Source organism: Drosophila novamexicana, unplaced genomic scaffold, assembly GCF_003285875.2.
Source record: "Drosophila novamexicana strain 15010-1031.04,08,12 unplaced genomic scaffold, DnovRS2.1 tig00000770-arrow-pilon, whole genome shotgun sequence".
NCBI lineage: Eukaryota > Metazoa > Arthropoda > Insecta > Diptera > Drosophilidae > Drosophila > Drosophila novamexicana.
In genome coordinates this window covers 2,711,129-2,734,524 of record NW_020824821.1, presented here as the reverse complement: position 1 = coordinate 2,734,524, position 23,396 = coordinate 2,711,129, and the positions used below count along the sequence as shown (strand labels likewise).

The following is a 23,396-nucleotide window of genomic DNA, read 5'->3' as shown; positions in this document are numbered from 1 at the left end:
GCAGTGTATGTAGTTTGTTACACATTTCTTAACACGTAGTTATCTGTGAACCAACAGCCACAGCAATAACAACAACAACAATAACAGCAACAACAACAACAGCAGCAATAACGGCAACCACTTGAAACAACAATAAAAAGCTTGAGTAACTACAGCAACAAAAGTTGCCAGCTCCCAAAGCTGGCATAAAACTTGAAACCCAGCGGGATAGTCATTCCATGGACTAGCAAAAAGAGCTATGCCTACATTTGGGAAAGATCTGCAAGGACGCATAGATTCAGAGGATATAATAATGATTCGTATTGTATGAGTCATATATATTAAACGCAAAATGCAGCCAGGAGATGTAGTACACGGCTTCTGATGCATGAAAAGGGGGGCTGGCAAAATGAGCTCTGGCAAAGAAAAGCCCAAAATGAGTTTGAAACAAATACTTAAATGCAATTTTTCTTTATAGAATTGATTAAAATCTAATAAGATATATTTCTAAATGGTGCACTTTTTTTAATCTTTTTATATTAACTGAATATTTGGCATGTATAATTGTTTCTGTTCTTGTTCTGTTCTTGTTTAAATTAAATTCATTTCATTTTACAAAGAGAGGAAAATCAAAGGAGTTCATTTTTTTAAACATATTTACTTTCTTTAAATCTTAACTTCTGCAGCCCAAACCAAACCTTCGACAATAGGTTTTAGTCTACAACAAATTCGCAGCCAATGCTTGTTTAATTAAATTTAACAATGTTTCCTTAAAGCCTTAATTGAGCCAGTTCTTGCCTTATTTGTTTGATGTTTTTTGCAGAAACTCAACATTTTCCTGTTTTTTTTTTTTGTGGTTTACAGGAAGCAGAAATTACGAGCTAATTAATTTTCTTATTAAAAAGAGTCCAAATATCCTGCGGCTACCTTTTGCTGTTGCTGCTGCTGCTGCTGTTCGCTGTTTAAAGCGAGTTTTCGGGCTAAATTAATTTGTTTCGTTGGCTTCAATCGCTCAAGCATTGTTTTATTTGCACGGCTCGGCATTTATTATTCATGATTCCTTTTGTAGGGGTGTTTTTTTTTTTTTTAACGTTTTCAGCAGCTGCGCTGCAAACTAATACAAAAATTTATTGTAACTTTTGGCACTGCCGGCAACAGCTGCTGCACATTATGTGTGACTATGTTACCCACTCGCAACTGTGCTCCACCCGTCCAAAAAGGCAACCGAAAAGCCAGCCTGGCAGCGCCAACTCTCGAGGGGCTGCCAAAAAAGAGAACGAGCAACAAAAAAGAAACACATGTGTCTCCTGCTTCAGTTTTATCTGCTGCGCTGCACGCGGCACATTTGCATAGTTCGTGCAACAGTAGCAGCAGCCGTAGGAGCTCAGTTTTTGTTTTTGATTTTATTTTCTCTTATTAATGTGGAAAATGTAATTTCAAGCACTTGCAACTTCTATAGCTGCGCCTCTAGGGCATGAAGCAGGCGCCCCAAAAAATTGGCATGTGGAAAATTGCAAAAATCCCCTCATGAGTTTGCCTAGCTGCAAAAATAATTTGCGGCCTGTGGCAGTAAAGTTCAATAGCTGCAGGTTACGTAAAAGGTATGAAAAGGCAGGCCCCAAACCCAAAATTAAAAAGTGTCAAAATGTAGTTTGCTGGAAAAATTCAGAATGGCTGCTTAAATTACTTTAGTACAGAATGTAAGCAAGGAGAGAAAGTAATTTAATCAACTTTTTTATTACAAAAATGAATTTATCATGTAAATAAAATAAATAAAATTAAGCTTGACTGTTAGACGACTTGGGTTCGTTAAGAGAGTACATATACTCTTTGGAATTTAATAGCTTTGCTTTCATGTTATCAAAATATACATATAAATGCACAAAATTCATAATCTATTGCAAAATAAAGTATAAAGAAAGCACGTGCATAGTATTTGACCCTCAAGTCCTGCTTCCGCTCATCCTAAACAATACAAACTACTTATATAGATGATCTAAAGGCTTCGGTGTTAAGTACTTGCCTTAGAATTTTTGTGCTGCCAAGTAAAACTAAGAGCTGGCACATTTCCTTCTATTCTCCATTTCAATGATATTTATGAGCTGTGCATCTGTGTGTGCCTTAGTTTAAAGAAAATACAATTTTCCAAGTGGCAAAGTTTGCTCGTTGTAAGCTCGTAAGCATCCGTTTCAACTACATCTCGCACCGAAAGTTGTACGGGTTGGCGGCAGGGTGCGGAGGGGGCTTGTTGCTTTCTCATCTACAAATTGCTGCAGATGCCATAAGTGCAAGTCGAAGAAGTTTGAAGTCACGTGGATACCATAACATATCGAATTACGCATTACAGTTCGACTAATGGGAATTAGGAAACTCTAACGAGCGTGACAAATGCAAATGATAGCAAGCAGCCCTCAGGCTTGCCTCCTCCCATTTAGCTGGCTAACTTATCAGACATGCAATAAACATCAATTTGTAATCAATATGCTATAAACCAATAATGCTGTAAAAACCAGTATGCAATATAAAAAATGCATTAAACTTTTATAAGCCTTTAAATTGTTGCCGCGGTTCAATCACAAGCGAACAACCCAACTGCCACACACAGGCTGCGGGTAGTTTAAATAGGGCCGTATGCATCCCATATCCCAACTTTTATTGCGGCCGTGCGCTGGCAAAATGAGACACAAAGTAGACTCCTTAACGATTGGCCTGCGTTCCTCGAAGCAAAACAAATTTCCAGAGAAAGTCTTTAAGAACTACACAAATATGTGGTTGGGTTAACTGAACTTTGAAGTCGACTCTAAAGAGCGTCTGACTTGGGCTTCCAGATCGCTCAAGGCTTAGATGCAGCCAACTTAATGCGCATGTAAAATAGGTTAGTGATGCCAGACTGCTCAAAATTTAATTGTTAAATATTATTTAACAAGCACAAATACAAATTATTTGACAAATGCCAAAAACAAATTTACTATATACATTAATATACTATATATATTTTATTATTTGTTTATATGAAAAATAATATAAACTGAAAAAAATATGTAGATTTGTTAAAAAAAATTATATAAAAATATTTCGAAAAAAATAAAAATTTAATTTTTACTAAACTAACTTTAACACAGATATGTCATTTTATAAGTAGACAGAAATCTGCACTAATTTCATCCATAATAAATAAATAAGAGAGACTTAATTATGAATAAAGATAACCAATATCATCAAAGATTTGGTTATTATAGCTCACAGTTCGCGGTGTATTCTGAATTGCTTGAAAGTGTTCTTTTAAGCCACGAAATATATTTTAGAGCTCTTAACTCTTGCCCGAACTCAATATGTCAAGCACCTGCCTGCATTATTATTACTATTATTATTATTATTGTGAGGCTCCAGTATGTATATATGTTCGTATGTATGTGTGTTTGCTAAGGAAGTGGCTGCGGCTGTGGCAGCCACATCCACAGCAGCGGCACTTTTCATAATCTTTTGCATTTTATGGTCTGTGCGGTGGCAAACAGCACAAAAGTCGGCAGCCAAAATTCAAATGAATAGTAAATTGCCATCGGGTCGGGTGTAGGAAGACCTGCAACAGCGGCTTGTGGTCTTCGTTGGGTGGGGGTTAGAGGAGAGTACTTGCTGCGGAAACAGCTGTTTCCGTTTACAGCAGCTTTTGACCGAAAAACCCCACTACAAACGCGTTTTGCGAAGTTATTATTACATTTTATGCGAATTCAACGAGTTTTGTGTGTGGGCCGCCAAAGCAGTAAAGCAACTAAAGGGAGAGGGGTGGGGAGCAACGGGAGGTAACAGCAAATTTGCATGCCTCGCATATATGGCCGGCAGTGTCTGTGACTTTGGCCTCAGCCACTTGGTAGCAGCGCCGTTTGCTTAATTAAAGCAGTCAAACCGAAAAAAAAGCCGAATAAATTTAAAACACTTAAGTTGGTGCTGTTGAAGCGAATCAAATCGCTTATACCCTGTAAATATGAGAGCACAACGATGTGGTCTCATGCAGCCCAGTGTATGTAAGAGATGGCTTATGAACTGCATACAAAGTAAAAATATATAAAGAGTAGAGAGAATTCAGCTAGGAATTTAATTTATAAATTGTGAAGATTTTTTACAATTATATTAACTTTATAATTAGTTAATAAATGAAAGTTAAATTCAAGATACAAACCCTTGTTGTTAGAGTTTTTGTGTTGAAGAAAATCTATTTAAGTTAAGGAACTTGAACTATTTTTACAAAGTAGTTCCTAGCTAATATAAAAATGTGTTTGTATTTAAATGAACGTACGCGAATGTACAATATATACATGATTAACAAAAACAAACTGATAATATTCGTGCGCAGCAGAATATTTATTTATGAATATTCCTTAAGAATTATGTATTCTTTAAAGAATCCGAGAGGATATTGATATGGAAAAAAATCTTTTAGTCCAAGCTCTTTACTTAAACTTGTTATGCATTAAGAAAACATTACCAGCTTTTATACAATCGTAAAGGGATTACTCAAAGCATATTACAGGGTATCTGCTACACTGGTAGAGCTCATTTATTTATATTTATAGACATAATATAAATGAAAGTGAGTGCACATTCAAAACTTCATCTTACAGAGTATCTGCCTGTCTAACACGCCGCCAAACTGCATTGCTTTGTTTTATTTTTTCCTCGGCCGCGCAGGAAGTTCATATTTTTGCAATTCGCGCTTGGGCTTTAATTAAAAACAAACTCTATAACGACGCGACTGGACGCGTCCGTCGCGTTGGTCCAGTGCTAAATTAATGAGCGTTAAAAAAGAAAACCAGTAAGAGGATCTAGTCGGGAGCTCCCGACTAGGGGATACCCTGAACCCTCTTCTTCCAACATCAAATGCATATATATATTCTATTTTAGAAGCTATATGTCAAGTTTGGTGACTCTACCTCTTATCATTTACCAAAATTGCCCAAAAACAGGATATCGATATCGATAAAAATCGATTGATTGGAAACGGAGTAAGTTATCGATTATCGGAAACAAACTCGATCTGCAGGCACTAGAAGCACCTACATCTAAAATTTCAAGTCTCTAGCTCTTAGTTCTGAGATCCTTGCGTTCATACATACGGACGGACGGACAGACAGACGGACATGGCTAGATCGACTTGGCTATTGATGCTGATCAAGAATATGGGATCGGAGATGCTTCCTCCTGCCTGTTACATACATTTGGATTTTGCACAAATACAATATACCCTTATACCCATTTTTAATGGGTTCAGGGTATAAAAAAACCGAAAATGTTTGTTAGAGTCTGGCAACGCCGGACGCTGGTCCGCGGCTAATTTCGTATGCGGCACACACAAATCTTGCCATTTTTTACCGAGAAGCGGCAATTGGAACTGGAACTGCAGCTGGAACTGGAACTGGGCCACGTCTGGTTTTTGCTCGTTTGATTCGCTCCATTAATTTCGAGGGGTTCACTTTGTCCTTTGTCCTGTAGAGAACCTGCTCTGCCTGCTCCGGCTACTCCGGCCATTGGGCGCTCGTTAAACTTCTGTGACAAGCGTTTGGGCGACGCGTTGTTTGCTTGTTGATTTGTGTGGCGCTTTTCTGGGTGATTAAGTCATTCATCAGGGACAGTCAGAGCCGCAGCCACCGCAACAGTAAAAGCAGCGCGAGGTTTTTCCTCTCTGCTTCTTCAACTTCGTTTTAATGAAGCGCAGCATTGCGGGCGGCCGCATTTACAAAATAATTAGAAGCCTGTGCTGCTAATGCCCTCAGGCAGTGTACTGGCTATTTGGCCTTAACTGTAGCCATTTTGGAATTAAAACAAGTTTTTGGGTTTCTTTTCATCTCATAGAAATTGCCCTGGTCATCATTAAGCAATTTCGACAGCTTTGCGACACGCGGCGTATACGTAATATGCCCACAATGATTAAACATTTTACCTGAATGGCAAATCGAACTTTGACTACACTCAGAAAAAATGTGTTTTGAGAAATTGACCGACAAAAATTCATCACAAAAACTGTTAACGAGAATAAGCTTAGGAAAATGTGTGAAAACCAATTTTTAAGATATATAATATAATTTGTATTATATATTATATAATAATATATACATTAAGCAGAATACCTCTGTTTAATTTCTGTTTTTTTTTTTTTTTAATTTGTTATCGATAAATAAACTGATTGTTATTAATGATACATCTAAATGTCTCATTTAACTTTTTCAAGAGATATTTTGAATTTACTTTTAAAACAATAAAGAAAAATAAATTTTCAAATATTGCTCTAATAATTATTAAATTATTATTAATTATTAAAAGTAGGGATATCGCAATATGACAAATAAAATTATGTTCAAAGTCGTTATTAAGTATATTTATCTACATATGCATCTACATCTCTATATTTATCTGTATCTGTATCTTTATCTATATCTGCATCTGTGTCTTCTTCTATACCTTTACTGTCTACCCTCCAAAAAGAGTTATTTATATATAGTATATTTCTTAATATTCAAGAAATATGAACGCATTTGCAACTAGTTATGTTATTTAGTTAAGCACTCGGAAGCTGCTTTCATAGTTCTTACCAAGAATACGCAGTGCTAATTACTATTTGCTACTGCCGCCTATATAGCAGCCCACGCAATCAGAAGCCAAGGTCTAAATAGCCTCTAAGCCCTATTCATTTGGATTAATGAGAAACACCGGACAATCACAATGGCAGCTGTTGCTGGGCAACTGGTGATGGGCATATTTGAGTTGTTGCCCAAGCCGTGGCAAAGTTAAAGGTCAGCTCTAAATGGATTAGCTGTGGCATTGGTAGGCTTTAAGTGAAGTGAATTGGAGTGATATTTACTAAAAGAAACAGTTACTAAAACATGCTCAGATTGTGATTGATTCAATTTCAGCAGTAATTAAAGCTGAGAATATAATAAAATATTAACCAATTGCAAAATAAGCTCTAAGAGAAATACCAAACGTCTTAATATATAATTTTATAAATCAATTTAATAAATTTAGTTCAAGCTGCAAAAACTGCTCTAGCACCAAAAACGCTTCCCAAAAAACAACGACCTGAAGACAAACTTGAACCAAAAACTGTATTTCCACACAATAAATAAAGTAATTTATATTTTGGATTTTTAATCAATTTGTTAAGGAATTGTTAGAACCTCATAAAAACGCTTATTTCCCAAAAATAAATCTTTAAAATTAGGTTTAATTGCCTTCACTTTTTGCTTTTTTGGAAGTGAATTTAAACTATCTGAAATTCTTTGAAATAAATAATAAATAAACAATACTTTATAAGTAAATAAAAATTCTTTCAGCAAAGATATTTATACACGAAAACTTCGCATTTGTGTGAGAAGTGTGAAAATTGTAAAATTCGTGCCTAGAGCGCGATTCTCAGTTTAAAAAAGTTGCACAAAAGAGAAAAATGTGGCATGTGGCAAAAGGATTATGACACGTGCACGTAGCACACACACACAAACATACCCACACACACAGCATATCTGGTGGCATTGCACGTAGCTGGTGGGCGTTTTTTATGGAGGCGTGGCATGCTATAAAGGCTGACTCCACGTGAGAGTGTGTATGTGCGTGTGTGTGCGCTGGTATTAATTTCTAGCTGCTTGTTGATTCCTCTACACATTTTTGTTGCCTTGCTGTTGTCTTGGACGTGTGTGTGTTTGGTTTGTATTCATGTTGTGTGTATCTGTGCGTGTGTATATGTGCTTGCCGTCGTCGTTGTCGTTGTCCTGTTTTCATTATTAATATGCTGCCTGCTTTTCTTTACGACACTTTGCCACTTTTTTTGTTTTGTCATCTCTTAGCTAAGTTTTTCGTTTCGTTTTGCGTGACACAAATTATTCTTGTTGACACATAAAAATTGTTAACCCTTTTTCTCGCCTTTGTTGTTGTTGTAGTAACATGAGAAATGACAATAGATGATAAAATGCATGTCCATCTGTCTGTCCGTTCGTCCGTCCGTCCGTCTGTCCGTATGTATGAACGCAAGGATCTCAGAACCTATAAGAGCTAGAGACTTGAAATTTTAGATGTATATGCTCCTAGTGCCCGCGCAGATCGAATATGTTTCCGATAATCGATAGCTTACTCCGTTTCCAAGCAATCGATAAGAATCTATATCGATATCCTGTGTTTTGGGCAATTTTGGTAAATAATAAGAGCTCGAGTCAGTAAACTTGACGTATAGCTTCTAAACTAGAATATATATATGCATTTGATGTTGGAAATAGAGGGTTCAGGGTATCCCCTAGTCGGGAGCTCCCGACTAGAACATCTTACTTGTTTCAGCATGTATATGTGTGTTAGACATTGATATATTTTAGCTCAAATTGTGCTGCAATTTGCGCAAGCTGACAAGAGTAAATAATAAATAAATATATAGATATTTTATTTTATTGTGCGCAGCTGTGCAAAGTTTTCAACCACGCCCCCTACTCACGCTTTTATTGTGCAAATTATGCATTTTTATTGCATTTTAATTATTTTTGTTTTGTATTCGGCCATAAATTGTTGTGCATTATTTAGACGCCGCACGTTTTTCCGACGCGTTTTTCCGAATAACTTTTTCGCCGCCCTTTTTTTAACGCCGCCTTATTTGGCTAATAGAGTTTTCAGCGGGCGCTAATGAAGCATAGTTTGGAGTTTGGCGGCAGCGGCAATTAGCCCACCGTCGCCTTTTGTGCTGCTACTGCCCCCGCCATCGCTCCCGCCCCTTGCGGACATTAAAACTAATGGCAAACGGGATTGGGGCGTGTGCCCTGCAGCAAATGGCCTGCCCACGGATATATCATTGGACCAACAAGCCAAACTGCCCAAATAGCCCAAAAGTCATGTATATAACAAATGCGAGCAACGCGAAGTTAAAAAATGTATCCAGCAGCAACAACAACGACGAAAAAAATAAAAGTTTTTGGCTCGCATGTTGGCAAAACCTGCGGTCACAAAAGAGCTGTAAATTAAAATTTACTCGACATGAAATTGAAGCGCCGGCCTGCAGGGCTCCGACACTGAGCTCTGCTCTGTTCAGCTCTGTTTTCATTCATTTTTCTTTTCCCTACTATTTTCTCTTTTCCTTTTTTTTTTTGCCTTTTTGGTTACTTTTTTGTTGCGTTTGCTTTGCCATTTCCGGTTGACACCCGGCGGGGAACAGGGGCCGGGACAAGTCGTGGCGCCAGGCGCTGCACGGAACATCAAGCTGCATCACGAATAGAAATCAGTATACAAATATATGCAATTGAGATCTATATATTCTTGCGAAATCGAACAAAAATATATATCTAAATAATTTTAAAATATAGAAAATACATATTTAAGATTTATTACACAAATCTTCTATTCTGGCATTTGCAAAATAGAGCAACAAGCAACATAGAGCATTCTTAAACATTACCTGAAATCGTGAGAATCGCATAGAAATGCGAATTTTAAGTCTCAGAGAGAGAGAGAGAGCGAGGGAGAGAAAGAGAGGAGCAATATATATACTTGTGTACAAAAACAGTCTTCTAATTATCAATTGAATTTATGATAATCGCATTTAAGATTATGAATTCAAGCTTCATTTTGAAGATTCAAATTAGCATTTAGTTTGGAAGCAGCTTTTCCACCTTTCAAATTCAAAGAATTTTCAAAAATAACTTAAGCATTCCCGCAATTTTAGCACTATCCAAAACAAATATCTGCTAAACTCATTAAAATCTACATTTCACTCCGCAACCAAAATTCATTCGCATAGCTCATCTGGAATTCGTGTCAGTCTGGCAACGCTCACTGCCGGGCAATTGGATTGCAGCCGTTTTTATATGCATTTCGACTGCTCTGCGATTGCAGTTCGTTCATTTTGGGGGGTTTTCTGCGTTTCCTTTCAGTATTTTTTACTTCTTTTTAGCTTTTTGGTTGGCTGTGTTGCGGCTGCCGCCCAGGGGGCTCGTATTTTACGTGGTTAAAGTTTAACGCTACGCCAGGCAGACAGACAGACAATCGGGCAGAAAGGCAAAGCAGATTTCGCCTGGGCATGCCGCACAGATTAAGCGCCCAGAAGTATGCAGCAAAGGCTGCAGCTTGTGCGTGGCTTAGGGCGCCACAGAAAAAATAAAGGAAAAGTCGAATGCAAAAAAAAAAAAAACCAAAACAAAATAAGGGAAATGGAGAAATTTGTAAACCAATGCGACTGCATTTTGTTTCAATCAATTATCGCGGGGCGCTTTTGTTGTTGTTTTTTTTTTTTGCTGTTTAGCCACAAAATTGCCGTTAAATGGCAATTTCCGCAGCCATTATTTAAAGTCAAAATGAGAAACAAAAAAAAAAATAGAGTCCAAACGAACGCAGTTAAAAGCAGCCGCCACATTTGCCAACAACTGCCACGCCCTCCGCTGCACATGTTATTTATTTAAGAGCACACACAACTCTGGCTTTTTTATAGCTAATATTTATGTATATCAACTCGCGGGCTGCAGTTTATTTATCAAAGCGACGGGCAGCTGTCGCCTGCCACGCCCAACTCCCCGCTCAACACGGATTAGATGGATTTATTGTGGCTCTGACAAATAAATTGTGTAAACCTTTGTTTTTGTTATTCGTTTTGTTTTTTCCGTGTCTGCTAAGCCGCATTGTTAAGTTTACCATATACCAAAAATGTTGTTAAGCTATTTCAATATTTGCATAAAAAGTTATGTTTTGTTTGCATAACAAAATATTTGGTGTTGTCTCATAATAGTCGGAAGGCGTCAATTGGCTTAATTTTTTTATTAACACTACACAAGTGGACTAATAGAGCGTGGTTTTTAATTCATTTTAATAAAGTTTTAGCCATTTTGTACTCTTTGAATATTTAAACGTTTTCAGAAAACAGCAATGAAACAGTGGAAATGAAACAGCAGCACAAGTCAGTGTTGTGCAACTTTGAAGGTTTTTAAGACTTGTGGCAACACTCAAGAAAGCAAACAGCTGTTCGCACTCTGTAAAATCAAATTGATATTTCATTAAAATAATTAAAAAGTCAACTCAAACTCACCCACTTAAAATACTCCAAACTCAGCGTGTTGTCCATTTAACACTATTTCCAATATGTTTTCAGCACAGGACTTGCTTATGAGCTTATCGGGAAAGCTGGTACACAGAATCCATTATGTTACCAACTGCTAATTCCGGTCACATTCCACACGCTATTTGCATATGAAGGGGTTTAGTAAATGCTATTTGCAGTCGGTCTGTCGACACGGATGACATGTTTCGAGTTAATTAAATCGATGTTTTGCTCTGCTTTGTTTGGATGCAACAACCAAAAACTGTGGACATGATGCGGGTTGTCGACTTATTGATTTCCCAAGGGTATCATAAAAAATTTGCCTTTGCCTGGGTCAAGTTTTGTATATGCAAAATCAATGAAAACGTCTTAAATGTACTGTGAAAATAAGTTTGCTGCCACCGAACTACAAAATAGTTTTATATAATTGTGTTCCGCGCATTTTACACAGTTGAAGATGGAATTGGGCGGGCTCCTTCCTTTCTTCTCCAGAGGCAGTTGTGCCCGAGAATGTCTGATTTTTGTCTACATACATACATATATATTGCACAAGTTCAGACCATGTATTTTTAAGTCGATGCAAATATTTATATAATGTCTTTATATGACGTTACTCATCTTAGTGTTTAGTTTGTCCTTGTTCAGACAGTCCCCATTTACAGTGGTCACTCGGAAATTATTCAGACATAAGCATTATTCATTTATCAGCCTTAAATCTAAAATGCGTATTTCAAAGTTTTCATAAGCTTTTAACTTTAGGTTAAAAATTAGTTTTTATATTTTGATTGGACAAAGTAGGATTTTCAGAAATGTTGCGAATATTATAATCAAACCCAGAACCTTGGGTTCTCTGAGCAACCATTACATATCATTACAGCTAAAGTAATTCTCTTACATATTGTTCAAGGATCTGCCATATATATATGGACGGCGCTATAGTATTACTTTTACATAATGTGCAACAATCTATTGTTGACTCTTAACTTATTTTTTAATTTTTCTCTAAAAATGCATTCGCTTAACAAAAATAATGTAAAAATCTTATAACTTTTGAAATTATGTGATACGCCACGTTCTAGCGTGGACTTGATGCTTATTTTGTAATTGTTTATATAGGTTGACATAATCTGCAACGATCTGGCGTTGTCTTTTCTAATTCACATTGCAAAATGCATTTATTGAACAAAATTTTGTTAAATGTAAACTGTGAATTCCTCTCACGGCGCATGCAATTATACAGTATAAGGCGTTACACATATATATATAAATATATATTAAGAGTGCGGATATATGTACTCGATACATAAGTTGAACTCTAGAACTGCTGCGCATTGTCCTGTATGGAGTGGCTGCAGCAGGGCTGCTCCTCTTCGTATTCTGCGTGCTGTGGCTGCTCCTCCCTGATGGCAAAAGACGCCTCCAAAATGTACTGTGATTGCGGCGTTCGTCTGGGCGTGGAGCAATCCTTCTCCACTTGTTCAGGCTCCTCCTCGTTGGCGGAATCTGGCGAGTAGAGTGGCGCAGCGCCCATTTCGCCGACATGGCCCACATACTCATTTTCGTCCGTGTCGCTGTCGTAGAGCTCGTCCTGCCCGCCCAGCTCGATCAGCACGCGGCGCAGATAGCGCAGCTCATCCTGTGCCCGTGATACTTTGCGCTCCAGCGCTTTCATTTGGGCCTGCGGTATGAGGGGGCAGCCGAGTGCGTGCAGAATTTCCATTAGCGGATCCGTTGGCAACGGATCAATATTCACTAATTGCTCCAGTATTTGCAACAATCGCGGCAGTATGCCATTCTCGTTTAAATATTTTGTATATTGTTCTTCTTGAGCGGCCATTATTTCACAAATTAATTTTAAACATAAAACGCGTGCAAATAAAATTTTGAAGAACTAAAGATCACACGATAGCGAAAATAACTGTAAAAAGCCTGGGTACACCGTGGCGCCACTAGCGTATATTTATGGTACTAACACAAAAGGTGGCAGCACTCGCTGGCAAAATGTTGCCTGACTGCTTTACAGTTCATTTATGTTTTGGTTCATTAAAATACTTTTAGAACTTGCGCGCCGCTACAAAACATACGCGTTTTAGAAAATCTGGCTTTAAACTTAAATTCAGCTGTATTTGCGTTAATTATCAAGTCCACTAGAAACTCGCTACGAATATAAATGAATACTAATATTCTGAATCAAATGTAATACCACTAACCATACAATGTACATTATATGGTTAGTGGTAATACTGAACTAGTTGAAAATTGGAAACCAAATGTAAAACATTTATCGATAAATTTCTCAGTGTGCGCTTCTTGTTAATTGTGAAATTTTGTTTCGCTTTTAAGTTTACAATTGAGTACCGCATCCGTGGCAAAGAACAAATTTTCTGTTAAGAAGCAACTTAAAACGCTTTAAACGATGTCCTTTTCGTTCGGCACACCCACAACGAACGCCGGCCTGGGCGCTGGCGCCGCTGCTCCAGCAACAGCGGCTTTCAGTTTTGGCGCGCGACCGGCCACAAGCGCCCCGCCGCCTGCGTTTGGAGCAGCCACGGCCACATCGAGTCTGGCCGGAGCAGCGGGTGCTGTTGTGGGTGCTTCCGCGCCGAATTTTAGTTTTGCGCCCGCAGCTGCTAGTGCCGCGCCAACGCTCAGTTTCGGGTCGCAAACTGCAGCGGCTCCAGCGGGTACGGGTCTATCGCTGCCCTCCTTTGGCAGTACCACAACTGCGCCCGCCTTTGGTGCGGCCAGTGCAGCGCCAGCTTTTGGTGCGACCAACACAGCGCCAGCTTTTGGTGCGGCCAATCCAGCGCCAGCATTTGGTGCGGCCAGCGCAGCGCCCGCTTTTGGAGCATTCAACGCAGCGCCCGCTTTTGGAACAGCAACTGCTACACCCACAGTTGGCGCTACCCCTGGTGCGTCTGCCTTTGGTGCGTCTGCAGCATCATCTGCTTTTGGTGCTCCTCCGACAGCAGCACCTGCCTTTGGCGCGCCCGCAGCTGCACCCGCCTTCGGGGCAGCAACCGCCACTGTTGCGCCCTCGTTCAACTTCTCGACACCCACGACAAGCGCACCGACAACAGCACCGCCCGCCTTCGGGTCGACAGCCATGCCTGCCACGCTGGGTGCAGGCGTTGGCGCGTTCTCCTTTAACAAGCCGCAGGCCACAACCGCAGCCAGCCTGAACTTCAATACGACCACAACAACGGCCACGGCGCAACCTTTCAATGCGAATTTACGCCTGGGCGGGAGCAACACCTTTGCGCCTACGGGTACCGGCGGCATCTTTGGTAAGCCACTGACGACAAGCGCACAACCAACCGCAGCGCCGCCTGTTTTTGTGGGCCTGGGCGGCATCGATGTGAGCGCCACGCAGCCGAAGCTGGGTGACAACAAGCAGGATGGGATTAAAGTAAGTATCGGATAAAAAAGAAGCCAAATCAGAAAACAGCTGCAGCACACGACACCTGTATTCTGTCATTACAGATCAAGGAGACCCAGGTGCCGGATGAGATAGTCAAGACCGTGGATGCGCTGAAGAGCTACATTAAGCAGCAAAAGACCATTTCCTCGGACATTGGACGCACCTCGACCTCCAAGCTTAGCAATGTGAGTCACGAGATAACTAATCTTCGCTGGGTGCTACAGAACGTGGCCAATTCGGTGGATGCCAACAATCGGCACATCAAGCAGCTGCGCAGTGAAACGGCCAAGGCAATACAATCCCTGGAGATGGCGCAGCGCACGCAGGATACGCCCGCCGGACTGCAGTTCGAGAATAGTGCGCCCTTCCAATACTTTCAGTGCCTGGTGGCCAAGTACGAGGAGGATCTGATTGCTTTCCGTCAGCAAATCCTGCTCACGGAGAGCCACATGCATGCGCTGGCCAATCCGCAAAGCATTTCGCCGGATGATCTGAAGCGCGGCTTTCGCCAGCTAAACGAGTCGTTCATCTCGCTGGCCGGACGCCTACACGAGCTGCATCAACGTGTCGAGGAACAGAAGGAGCACTATTTAAATTTGCGACGGTATCGCATGCGCGACGCCACCAACGTATTCGCCGAAATAGACAATCCGGCCGTGCAGCTTTTGGAGCCGCAGCGCATCAGCAGCGGCCCGACGCCCTTCTCCAACATCTCGGCGATGAGCACGCTGAACAAGAGCTATGCAGCCGCTTCGGCGGCCACGGCCAGCAATGCGGCTGCCTCTAAATGATGGCTGAATTGATTGTCGAACGGCATGTTTAGGCACCACGTTTGGGTTTTAGTTGTTACGTTCAAATCGAGCGGTCAATAAAGTTATTTTACAAGATTATGCCATAAGGAGGAATCAATTTATATGAGAAGATCTAGCAGTTATTGTAATTCACCTCTTTTCCGCAAAAACTTTCGCTCATAACAATTTGAAGCCTCTTTTTTTTTTAGGTTAGCGGGTTGATTATTTTGAAATCGAGGGAAATGCTCTCAAATACTTGGAAAATTGATAGCCCCTTATCTGTTTTTTTTTATAAACCATGACAGGAACAGGCCAGACTTGTTTTTCACTGAAGTTTTAAGAAATATACAGCTTTCCATGGATTAGTTTGTGCCCCGAATATTAATCTCGGTCGGCAAAAATTGTTGTATATTAAACGAGATGCCATCCAAGATGATCATCAAGTCATTTAAATTGTTATAGGTAGCATAGAATATATATTTCAACTCGATTGATGCCAGGAAAGGGCTTAACAGATGCAGCTGCGTTGCAACTTACTTCTTGACCACCTGAATGACATCCTCATCGGCCATGACATGGGCTATGCCCACGCGCTGTGGCGAGTATTTCGTCGACGTGCCCCAGACCAGCGCGTACTTGAATTGTGCGGCCAGCGTTCGATGGATGGCATGGCAGACATGCTCGACACTGACGCCCTGTGGGAACACATATAAGATTATAAATTATTTCATATAGATTTTGCCGTCCACTTGCCTTTCGCAGAATCAGACCATCGTCAAAATCTGGCGGCGCACCGGGCTTTTTGGTGTACACCCTGATGAGCTGCAGGGCCTCCCAGAGCGCCTCCAGCATGTAGTCCAAATTAAGTTTCATATTACAGCTAACCACAATGGAGTGAGGCTGTCGCGCCAGTCGATCCACCTCTTCTATAGATATCTGATCAATCTTATTATACACATAAAGGCAAGGTAAATAGACACGATTGGCCGTGACCACATCAATAAACTCATCCTCTGTACAATCCTCGCGGAACAGCACCTCTGCATTGAAGATCTTGAATGAGTGGAGAATCATTTGCACCATTTTCTCGCTGCAACGCGTCAGCGCGCAGGTGGAATTAAAGCTCAGACCGCCGCCCTTTTTCTGTTTAAAGTAAATATTGGGCTTGCGCTTGTTCAGGCGTATGCCCACCGATTCCAGCTCACGTTCGAGCAGCTCGCGATGGACATTCGGCTTGGTGGCGTCCAGCATCATCAGCACCAGGTCAGCGGTGCGTGCCACGGCAATGACCTGACGACCACGACCCTTGCCCTGGGCGGCGCCTTCGATGATACCCGGTAAATCGAGCAGCTGTATGTTTGCACCCTGGTACTCAATCACGCCGGGTATGCATGTCAGCGTGGTGAACTCGTAGTTGGCTATAAAATGTGAAAGTTGCTGTCAATTATTTGGGTTGTTGGGGCCACGCCCTGCTCACCTGCTTCCGATTCGGTTTTAGTGAGTGTGGACAACATGGTGGATTTGCCCACACTGGGGAACCCAATGAGCGCCACACGCGCATCTCCGCTCTTGAGCACATCGAATCCTTCACCCTTCTCGCCCTTCTTCGACGGCTCCAGCAGTTGCGAGCGATACTTGGCTAATTTGGCTTTTAGCAGGCCCAAATGGTATTCAGTGGCTGCAAAATGGATTCGCAAATGAATTCTAACCCTAAATTCCGATACCTGGCAACGCCATTGCCAGCACTGCGAATTCCGACGCCGCGTTGTCTACGCCGGTGTTTGCAGTCAACCTACCTTTGTTCTTTTGTGTGCGCGCAATTTCGCGTTCGATCTCCGCAATCTTCTCTAGAATGCCCATAATGTTGCTTGTCCGTGTTTTGGGCGCAGCATTAAGTTAATAATAATATTTCGGCAGCTACTGCGCTCTTATTGTTGTTTTAAAGTTGGACTTTTTAGTGCTGAACAAGGCATGCATAAAGTCATCGATATGTTGAACTATCGATATATGTGTGAGCCAACTCACAGCGTGCTTAGCTGTAAAAATAAAAATAATTGAGTTTATTACAATTATTTAACACATTTAAAATTAATAAATATTGAATATATTTTTTATAATAAATGGCTCTAATTATCTTGAGAAAGACTGAAATGTATCAACACATATCGATACCTCTTTCCGATATTTTCGATTCGTATGCTGCAGAGCTGTCACCTGTTTTAATCTGTGAGCCTACTTACGCCGCGCATACAAACGCCTTCGATAAGTTTAAATATATAATTGTAGTTTAGAAAATCATAAAATATACACAAATACACATGTAAATACTGTTACAATTACAAGAAACAGCCACACACACAAATGACACTCGATTAATTACAATAGTCATAGTAGAGAAAGAGTTTTTAGTTGGATAGACTTAGTTTTAATTGGCATAATAGCCATTGCCGTCATTGCCCATGAACTCAGTCCAGCGTTGTGCTTCAATTGGATCTAGCTCGGAGCATACCTCGCCCGGCTGCAGCGTGCGGCAGGTGCATGTAATGCCAATTCGTGTAATTATCAGCTGTGCCTCATATTTGGGCAACGCGGGATCCGCGTCAACAAGTCGCTCGCTCAGGCACTGCTTAAGGAATTGCTTGCGCAGCACTCGCAAATTGTCGGCGGTATAGCCTGCAGGAGAAATATTAAAAATTTATACATTATAAAGAAGTTCTACGTACTTTTATAGGCGCTGATCTTCTCCTCGACGCAACTGAGATCCTGCGGCGAGAACAACGGTGGATACACCTCGGATTCGCGTATGTTGAGCACAAAGGCAAAGTTCAGCGAGGAGCTGACGTTGCCTAGCGCCTTGAGCAGCACGCCCGTTGACGAAATGGATGCCAGATACCAGTCTTCTGCTGGTGCATCCACTGTCGAATCGTCGCCAGCATTGTTGCTGGTAGTGGAAGCACTGTTACTGCTGCTGCTGGCAGTGGCTGGCTCATTGCGTCGCTGTCGCTTGCGTCTGCGATACTGCGACTGTCTCGTGGAACTGGTTACCGCTGCCGCAGCTGCTGCATCCGCTGCCTGCTCCTGCGCCTCATTGTCCAGCTCCAGATCCCACAAGCTGAGCGGCGACTGCGCGGACAGTGGCTGGCTGGTGGAGGTGCTGCTGGGTGTGGTGCTGCTGGTGGTGCTGCTCGACTCAAGTCTGCCGCTGCGCACATCCCGATTGCTGCCGCTGGGATATTTGCTGCGTAGATGTATGGGCCGCTCGTTCTTCTCCGCCAGCTGCGGCAACTCATCATTGTACACTAGCTCATACTCCTCTGGCAGGCGCATGGCATTGGGATTCTCCACTACCCCTGGCTCATAGTCCTTCTGAGTGTTGTGGAACAGCCATGTCACAAGGTTTCTTTTTTGGATTAATGCTTAAGACTTACAAATTCTTTGTAGGGCTCCTTGATGTATTCACCAGCAAAGCTGGGCAGCTCGTTCTCCGGCAACAACTCTGGCAGCGGATGCTTGTGATGCTGTTTTGTGTACTTGACCGGACTAGGCGGCTGCTCCTGCTGCTGATCGGCTGAATCTGTGGCAGCCTGCCTCAGCAGTTGCTCCCGATTGGCCAGCAGCTTCTTGAGCAGCTTGGGATGCTTGAGCGGCGACTTTTTGCCCGCCGGCGCTGGTCGCTGTGTACGATTTAGATGCACCTCGAGATCATCTGTGCTAAACAGCACAGCGCCCGGCGGCTCTATGTGCCGGGCAATGGCATACAGCTTCAGCACCATGGACTCGTTATAGCGCAGCCGACAGGTGTCCGCCCGTGCCTGCAAAATGATGTCGCTGTCAGGCACAAACTCGTAGGCATCCCTGGCATTCGGCTTGTTGCGGCACTGCAGCTGCCAGTGCAGAAAGAAATCGCCGCCAAAGCTTTGCGAGATGGAGACGCCACCGAGCAAACTGCTCGCGCCGCCCGCATCCGTCATCATGGCATCGAGCAGCGGCTGCCCGGTGCGTCCGTCTAGTATCGTTGTCTGCGAGTAGTAGTAGACGGGAAAACCTGGGCCCGTATTATACTTGATCATAAAATCGGTAACATTGTCGCGATCAAAGTGCCCAGGCACAATGGCGCTCACACATTCGCTGGCCGGGAACGTATAATTCCAGAGCATTCCATAGGTGTGTCCATCGTAGGCATAGACGCTGCTATTGAAGGCGGCCACCACGATATCCGAGATACCATCGCCATTCAGATCGCTGAGTACGGCAGGTACCATCAGACCCGAGCCCGTCTGCTGATGCAGCGGGATGAAATGCTTCTCGCTGGTGTGCGCCATCAACGTGAGCAGCCGCAGACTGTAAATGCCGCCCGGTGTATTCTGTCCGCCGGTCAGCATCAGCAGCAGCTCGGTGCCGTCCGCCTGGGTCAGCAGCTGTATGGGCACAAACATCTCCTCGCGATGCGGCGTGGGTATGCTGCGCAGCACCTTGCCCGTTTTGCCCGAGATGAGCTTTATATGGCCCGCCTTGGACTCCTCGCGCTCCTCCAAGTGTGCGGCTATCAGTTCGGGCACCTCATCGCCATCCAGGTCGCGTAGCACATTGATTGTGTACAGATCCATGACAATGGGCGAGTTGGTCTCCACCTCCAGTTCGTGAAAGTTCCAGATGACCTGACCAGTGCGTCCACTAATGGCAAAGATCATCTGCAAATACAAAATACTAATTAAAAGCCGGCGAAGGGATTGACTGGCCAAGCTTACGCCCAGTCGTCCCGCCGCCAAGCAATCGATGCCACCATCTCGATCTATGTCCGCATTGCAGTGCAGCGAGAACACATTCGCCACACTCCACGTTTGCCACAATAGGGAACCATCGCGTCCATTGAGCGCCACGACGCCACCCTCGCAGGGTACATCGTCGCCCTGCTGGGCCGACTTGCAACGTGGAAGCGGTATGCCCTCGTAGTGTATGTTGTCGTCGACGCCATAGCCAAAGATCACATCCCGGATGCCATCCCCATTCAGATCGGCCGCTCGCAACGGACTCTCACTGTTCATTCTGGGCAGGCTGCGTGTCCACAGTCGCTGTACGCTGATCTGTGTGCAGGGTACGAACTCGCTGCCCAGACTGCTGCCATAGGTGCTTCCCGCAGCGGACAGGGCCGCCAGCTGCGCATCCTCGCCCCACCAGTGATGGATGCGCTGCACGGGCAGCGGGAACAGCGTCAGCATCAATGCCGCCAAACTGAGCAGCGCACAGAGCACGGTGAGCGCGGCAAGGCCATAGCAGAAGGGCTCACACCAGCGGCAGCAGCGTCGTCGCTTGTGCTGCTTCATGATCGGCGTGGAGCTGTTCCCAGAGCCGGAGCTGTTCTTGCGACGCGGCGCCATCAACGGACGCTTCAGGCCCTGCTCTTCGCTGCGCTGTAATAGGGATTTGGTTTAAAAAGTAAATTAGTTAAGCAATCGTTGCTTTACGAAATTCAATTTCGCCCAGCGAAATCAACGCGAAAGTTCTCATATTCAACTAGAACTTAATTGGGCGTCATTTCCTTGCAACTCCAGCCAAAATTCAATTCTATGCATTCCAGTAAACATTTTCGCACTGATTTCTGTTAAATGAATTTATCCTACTTATGACTGAATCGAATCAGTTTTCTGGAACTAACACGGAAAGCGAAAGTCAATTTAAGAACCATTTTTATATAATAAAATTAATTTGCTTGCACATTAAATTCACAGAAAAGCTATATTGATAAAAACATTTAAATAAATAAAAACATTTAAATAAATAAATATAAATATATATTTTTCACTTAAGAATTCTCTGATGCCGTTGTTTTCTGGAACTACGACAGAAAGTGAAAAGACAGTGAAAATATATTGAAATACAATGATAAAGAAAATATATTTAAGCAATGATAAAAAAGAAAAGGAAATGCTAGTGAAAAGACTCGGAAAAATTCTTTAGCGTGTCAGTTTTTAGCACGGAAAGCGAAAGTAAATTTGAGAACAATTTTTATATAATATGCACATAATATTCACTCATTTAAAATAAATAGTATATATTATTTAATCACTAAAATGGTAAATCTGTGACTCACCTTTGCAGATCTGGCGTCCTTGATGAACACCTCATCGTCGACATCATCGCTGATGTCCTCATCAATGGAGGAGTCCCGTATGGCGATGCGCTTAGAGGGCACATATGGTCGCAGTTTGATCATGTTGGGCCACGCTTCCAAGTTGCCAGCGCCCAGCGCCTTTGCCTGCTTGCCAAGCGTTGCCTATGAATAATATAAATTATTTTTCTATTATAATAATTTTTCACAGCTTTATTTAATGCATTTTATTTGGGTGTGCGTGATTCTCTTTTTTTTTTGGTAAATGCAGCTCAGCGATGCGCGTCTTTGGGCCGTGTAAAAATCAATAGCGACGTCACGGCGCAGCGCTCAGCTGACATGTGAGTGGGATCGACGCATGCGCCCTGAACCCAAACAAGAGCCTTACACCCCCAGCAGGGGGCAGCTAGCACCCAGCTGCAGACCGCACACGTGCTGCCGCAACATCGGCTACAGGTTTGTTTATCAACAATGGCGACAATGACGCACTTCTCGTTGTTCTCCACCTGAGCAACTGTTGCTTCGGCTGCCCGTTGCCGACCCCCTTAGGGGTGGCCCAAGCCCCAGACGAGCACGGGCACAACTCCCTTATTAACCACCATTTCAAAGGGCAGTTCAATGGCCTCGCTTGGCGCTTTCATGAATGAGCAGCCTCCACACAGGGAGTTGGAGGCGGGTTTAGGGGCAAGTTTTAGCGTCTGCTGCAACATTCCATTCAACAAACTTCCGCATGCATTCGTGCAATGTGGGTCACAGGGCTTCCATTTTGGTTGTTTGTTGTTCAGACATGACTTATTAATTTTTGCATAGATTTGCATTTCTGTTTGAATACCAGCTCGGAGCTTACCTGAAATATCAGCGCACAAGCCATGTCCTAAAGCCTTTGATTTGCTACGACCTTCGTTTAGTTTTTACGCACAATCTTTGCTGGCCCAAAGTCATAACTCAAATGTTATTCTAAAGCGTCAAAAAATTCATAGAATTTATTTTTCATTTTCAATGACGTAATGCTTGTCAAAAAAAAAGTGGAAGAAACCCCCACAACAAGTGTAAAAAACTATTCAAGATAAAAGCGCGCCAAAAAAAAAAAAGAAAAACAGAGAAAAAACCTTTACAGCAGCTGCCACGCTCCGCGCCGCACCGCCAGCTGCCATCGGCAGAAACTTAAGAGCACCACTTGCGGTAGGGTGGAGGTGGCGGGGGGTCTGGCTGTGCTTTATTTCAAAAGCGTCTCTCTACAGGCTGTATGGCAAGTACTTGGGTCAGGTCCAAAAGCAGCGCCAAGCTCGACTGCATTCGAATAAACTATAGAAAAATCAGCGGCTTTTTATAGCACAGTATAGGAGTGGGGGGGAGGTGGAAAATCTACGGCAAGTAACTTAAGTGTGTGTTATTATCGCAGCAGAGATAATTTAATAACGATGACGAGTTGTTGTTGCTGTTGCTGTTGCGGCTAAGGAAGGCCAAAGGATGTGTTGCTCAAGTGTTTGCGGCAAGGCGTTGAGTGCTTCGGCCTGTGGGCGTGTCAAAAGGCCGCATGCATAGGTTGTGGCATCGAACAAAGTATATATATATATATTTATATATATATACATAGTGTGTGGCAGGCTGTTTCAAGGTTAACTTGGCCCTCACAGGTGAGGACATGGCTGAGTTTTAATTATAACTCTTAATAGACAACTCACTAGATTTAGCCCTATGTCTCGGCCATTTAATTTAATAAGTAATTACTTTTTTTAGAAAACTCATTTAGTTGCAGTTTTATATGTAATATATGGCTGTCTATCTCTCTATTTATCTCTTTCACTCGTTCTTGCTTTTCAATCATCTTATGCCATCATTATTGTTCTCGTTTTTATACCCTGAACCCCTTAAAAATGGATATAAGGGTATATTTGTGCAAAATCCAAATGTATGTAACAGGCAGAAGGAAGCATCTCCGACCCCATAAAGTATATATATTCTTGATCAGCACCAATAGCCGAGTCGATCTTGCCATGTCCGTCTGTCTGTCTGTCCGTCCGTCCATCTGTCCGTCTGTCCGTA

At 42.6% G+C, this 23,396-nt stretch overlaps 4 protein-coding genes across 5 annotated transcripts; 1 reads left to right on the top strand and 3 right to left on the bottom strand.

Moving 5' to 3' along the window:
• Positions 1–12,262: 12,262 nt before the first annotated feature.
• LOC115763703 lies at positions 12,263–13,127 on the bottom strand. The gene has a single exon (XM_030706392.1). The coding sequence runs from the start codon at positions 12,864–12,866 to the stop codon at positions 12,345–12,347; it is 522 nt and encodes a 173-aa protein (XP_030562252.1). The 5' UTR covers positions 12,867–13,127; the 3' UTR covers positions 12,263–12,344.
• A 181-nt stretch (positions 13,128–13,308) lies between these two features.
• Positions 13,309–15,353, top strand: LOC115763701 (nuclear pore complex protein Nup58). The gene is made up of 2 exons (XM_030706390.1): positions 13,309–14,438; positions 14,513–15,353. Exons 1-2 carry the CDS (start codon positions 13,446–13,448, stop codon positions 15,239–15,241), a joined length of 1,722 nt encoding a protein of 573 aa, XP_030562250.1. The 5' UTR covers positions 13,309–13,445; the 3' UTR covers positions 15,242–15,353.
• Positions 15,354–15,603: 250 nt separating this feature from the next.
• Positions 15,604–17,195, bottom strand: LOC115763702 (developmentally-regulated GTP-binding protein 2). Its single transcript, XM_030706391.1, has 4 exons — positions 17,038–17,195; positions 16,719–16,919; positions 15,995–16,659; positions 15,604–15,936 (listed from the first exon to the last, which is right to left on the bottom strand). Exons 1-4 carry the CDS (start codon positions 17,099–17,101, stop codon positions 15,775–15,777), a joined length of 1,092 nt encoding a protein of 363 aa, XP_030562251.1. The 5' UTR covers positions 17,102–17,195; the 3' UTR covers positions 15,604–15,774.
• Positions 17,196–17,505: 310 nt separating this feature from the next.
• LOC115763748 lies at positions 17,506–22,292 on the bottom strand. Of its 2 annotated transcripts, none has more exons than XM_030706453.1 (6): positions 22,198–22,292; positions 21,333–21,515; positions 19,990–20,652; positions 18,670–19,932; positions 17,965–18,604; positions 17,506–17,914 (listed from the first exon to the last, which is right to left on the bottom strand). In XM_030706453.1, exons 1-6 carry the CDS (start codon positions 22,219–22,221, stop codon positions 17,667–17,669), a joined length of 3,021 nt encoding a protein of 1,006 aa, XP_030562313.1. In that variant the 5' UTR covers positions 22,222–22,292; the 3' UTR covers positions 17,506–17,666. The 2 variants fall into 2 exon arrangements, with proteins under 2 accessions (XP_030562313.1, XP_030562312.1); XM_030706452.1 differs by having other exon boundaries at positions 17,507–17,914; positions 17,965–18,607.
• Positions 22,293–23,396: the final 1,104 nt, after the last annotated feature.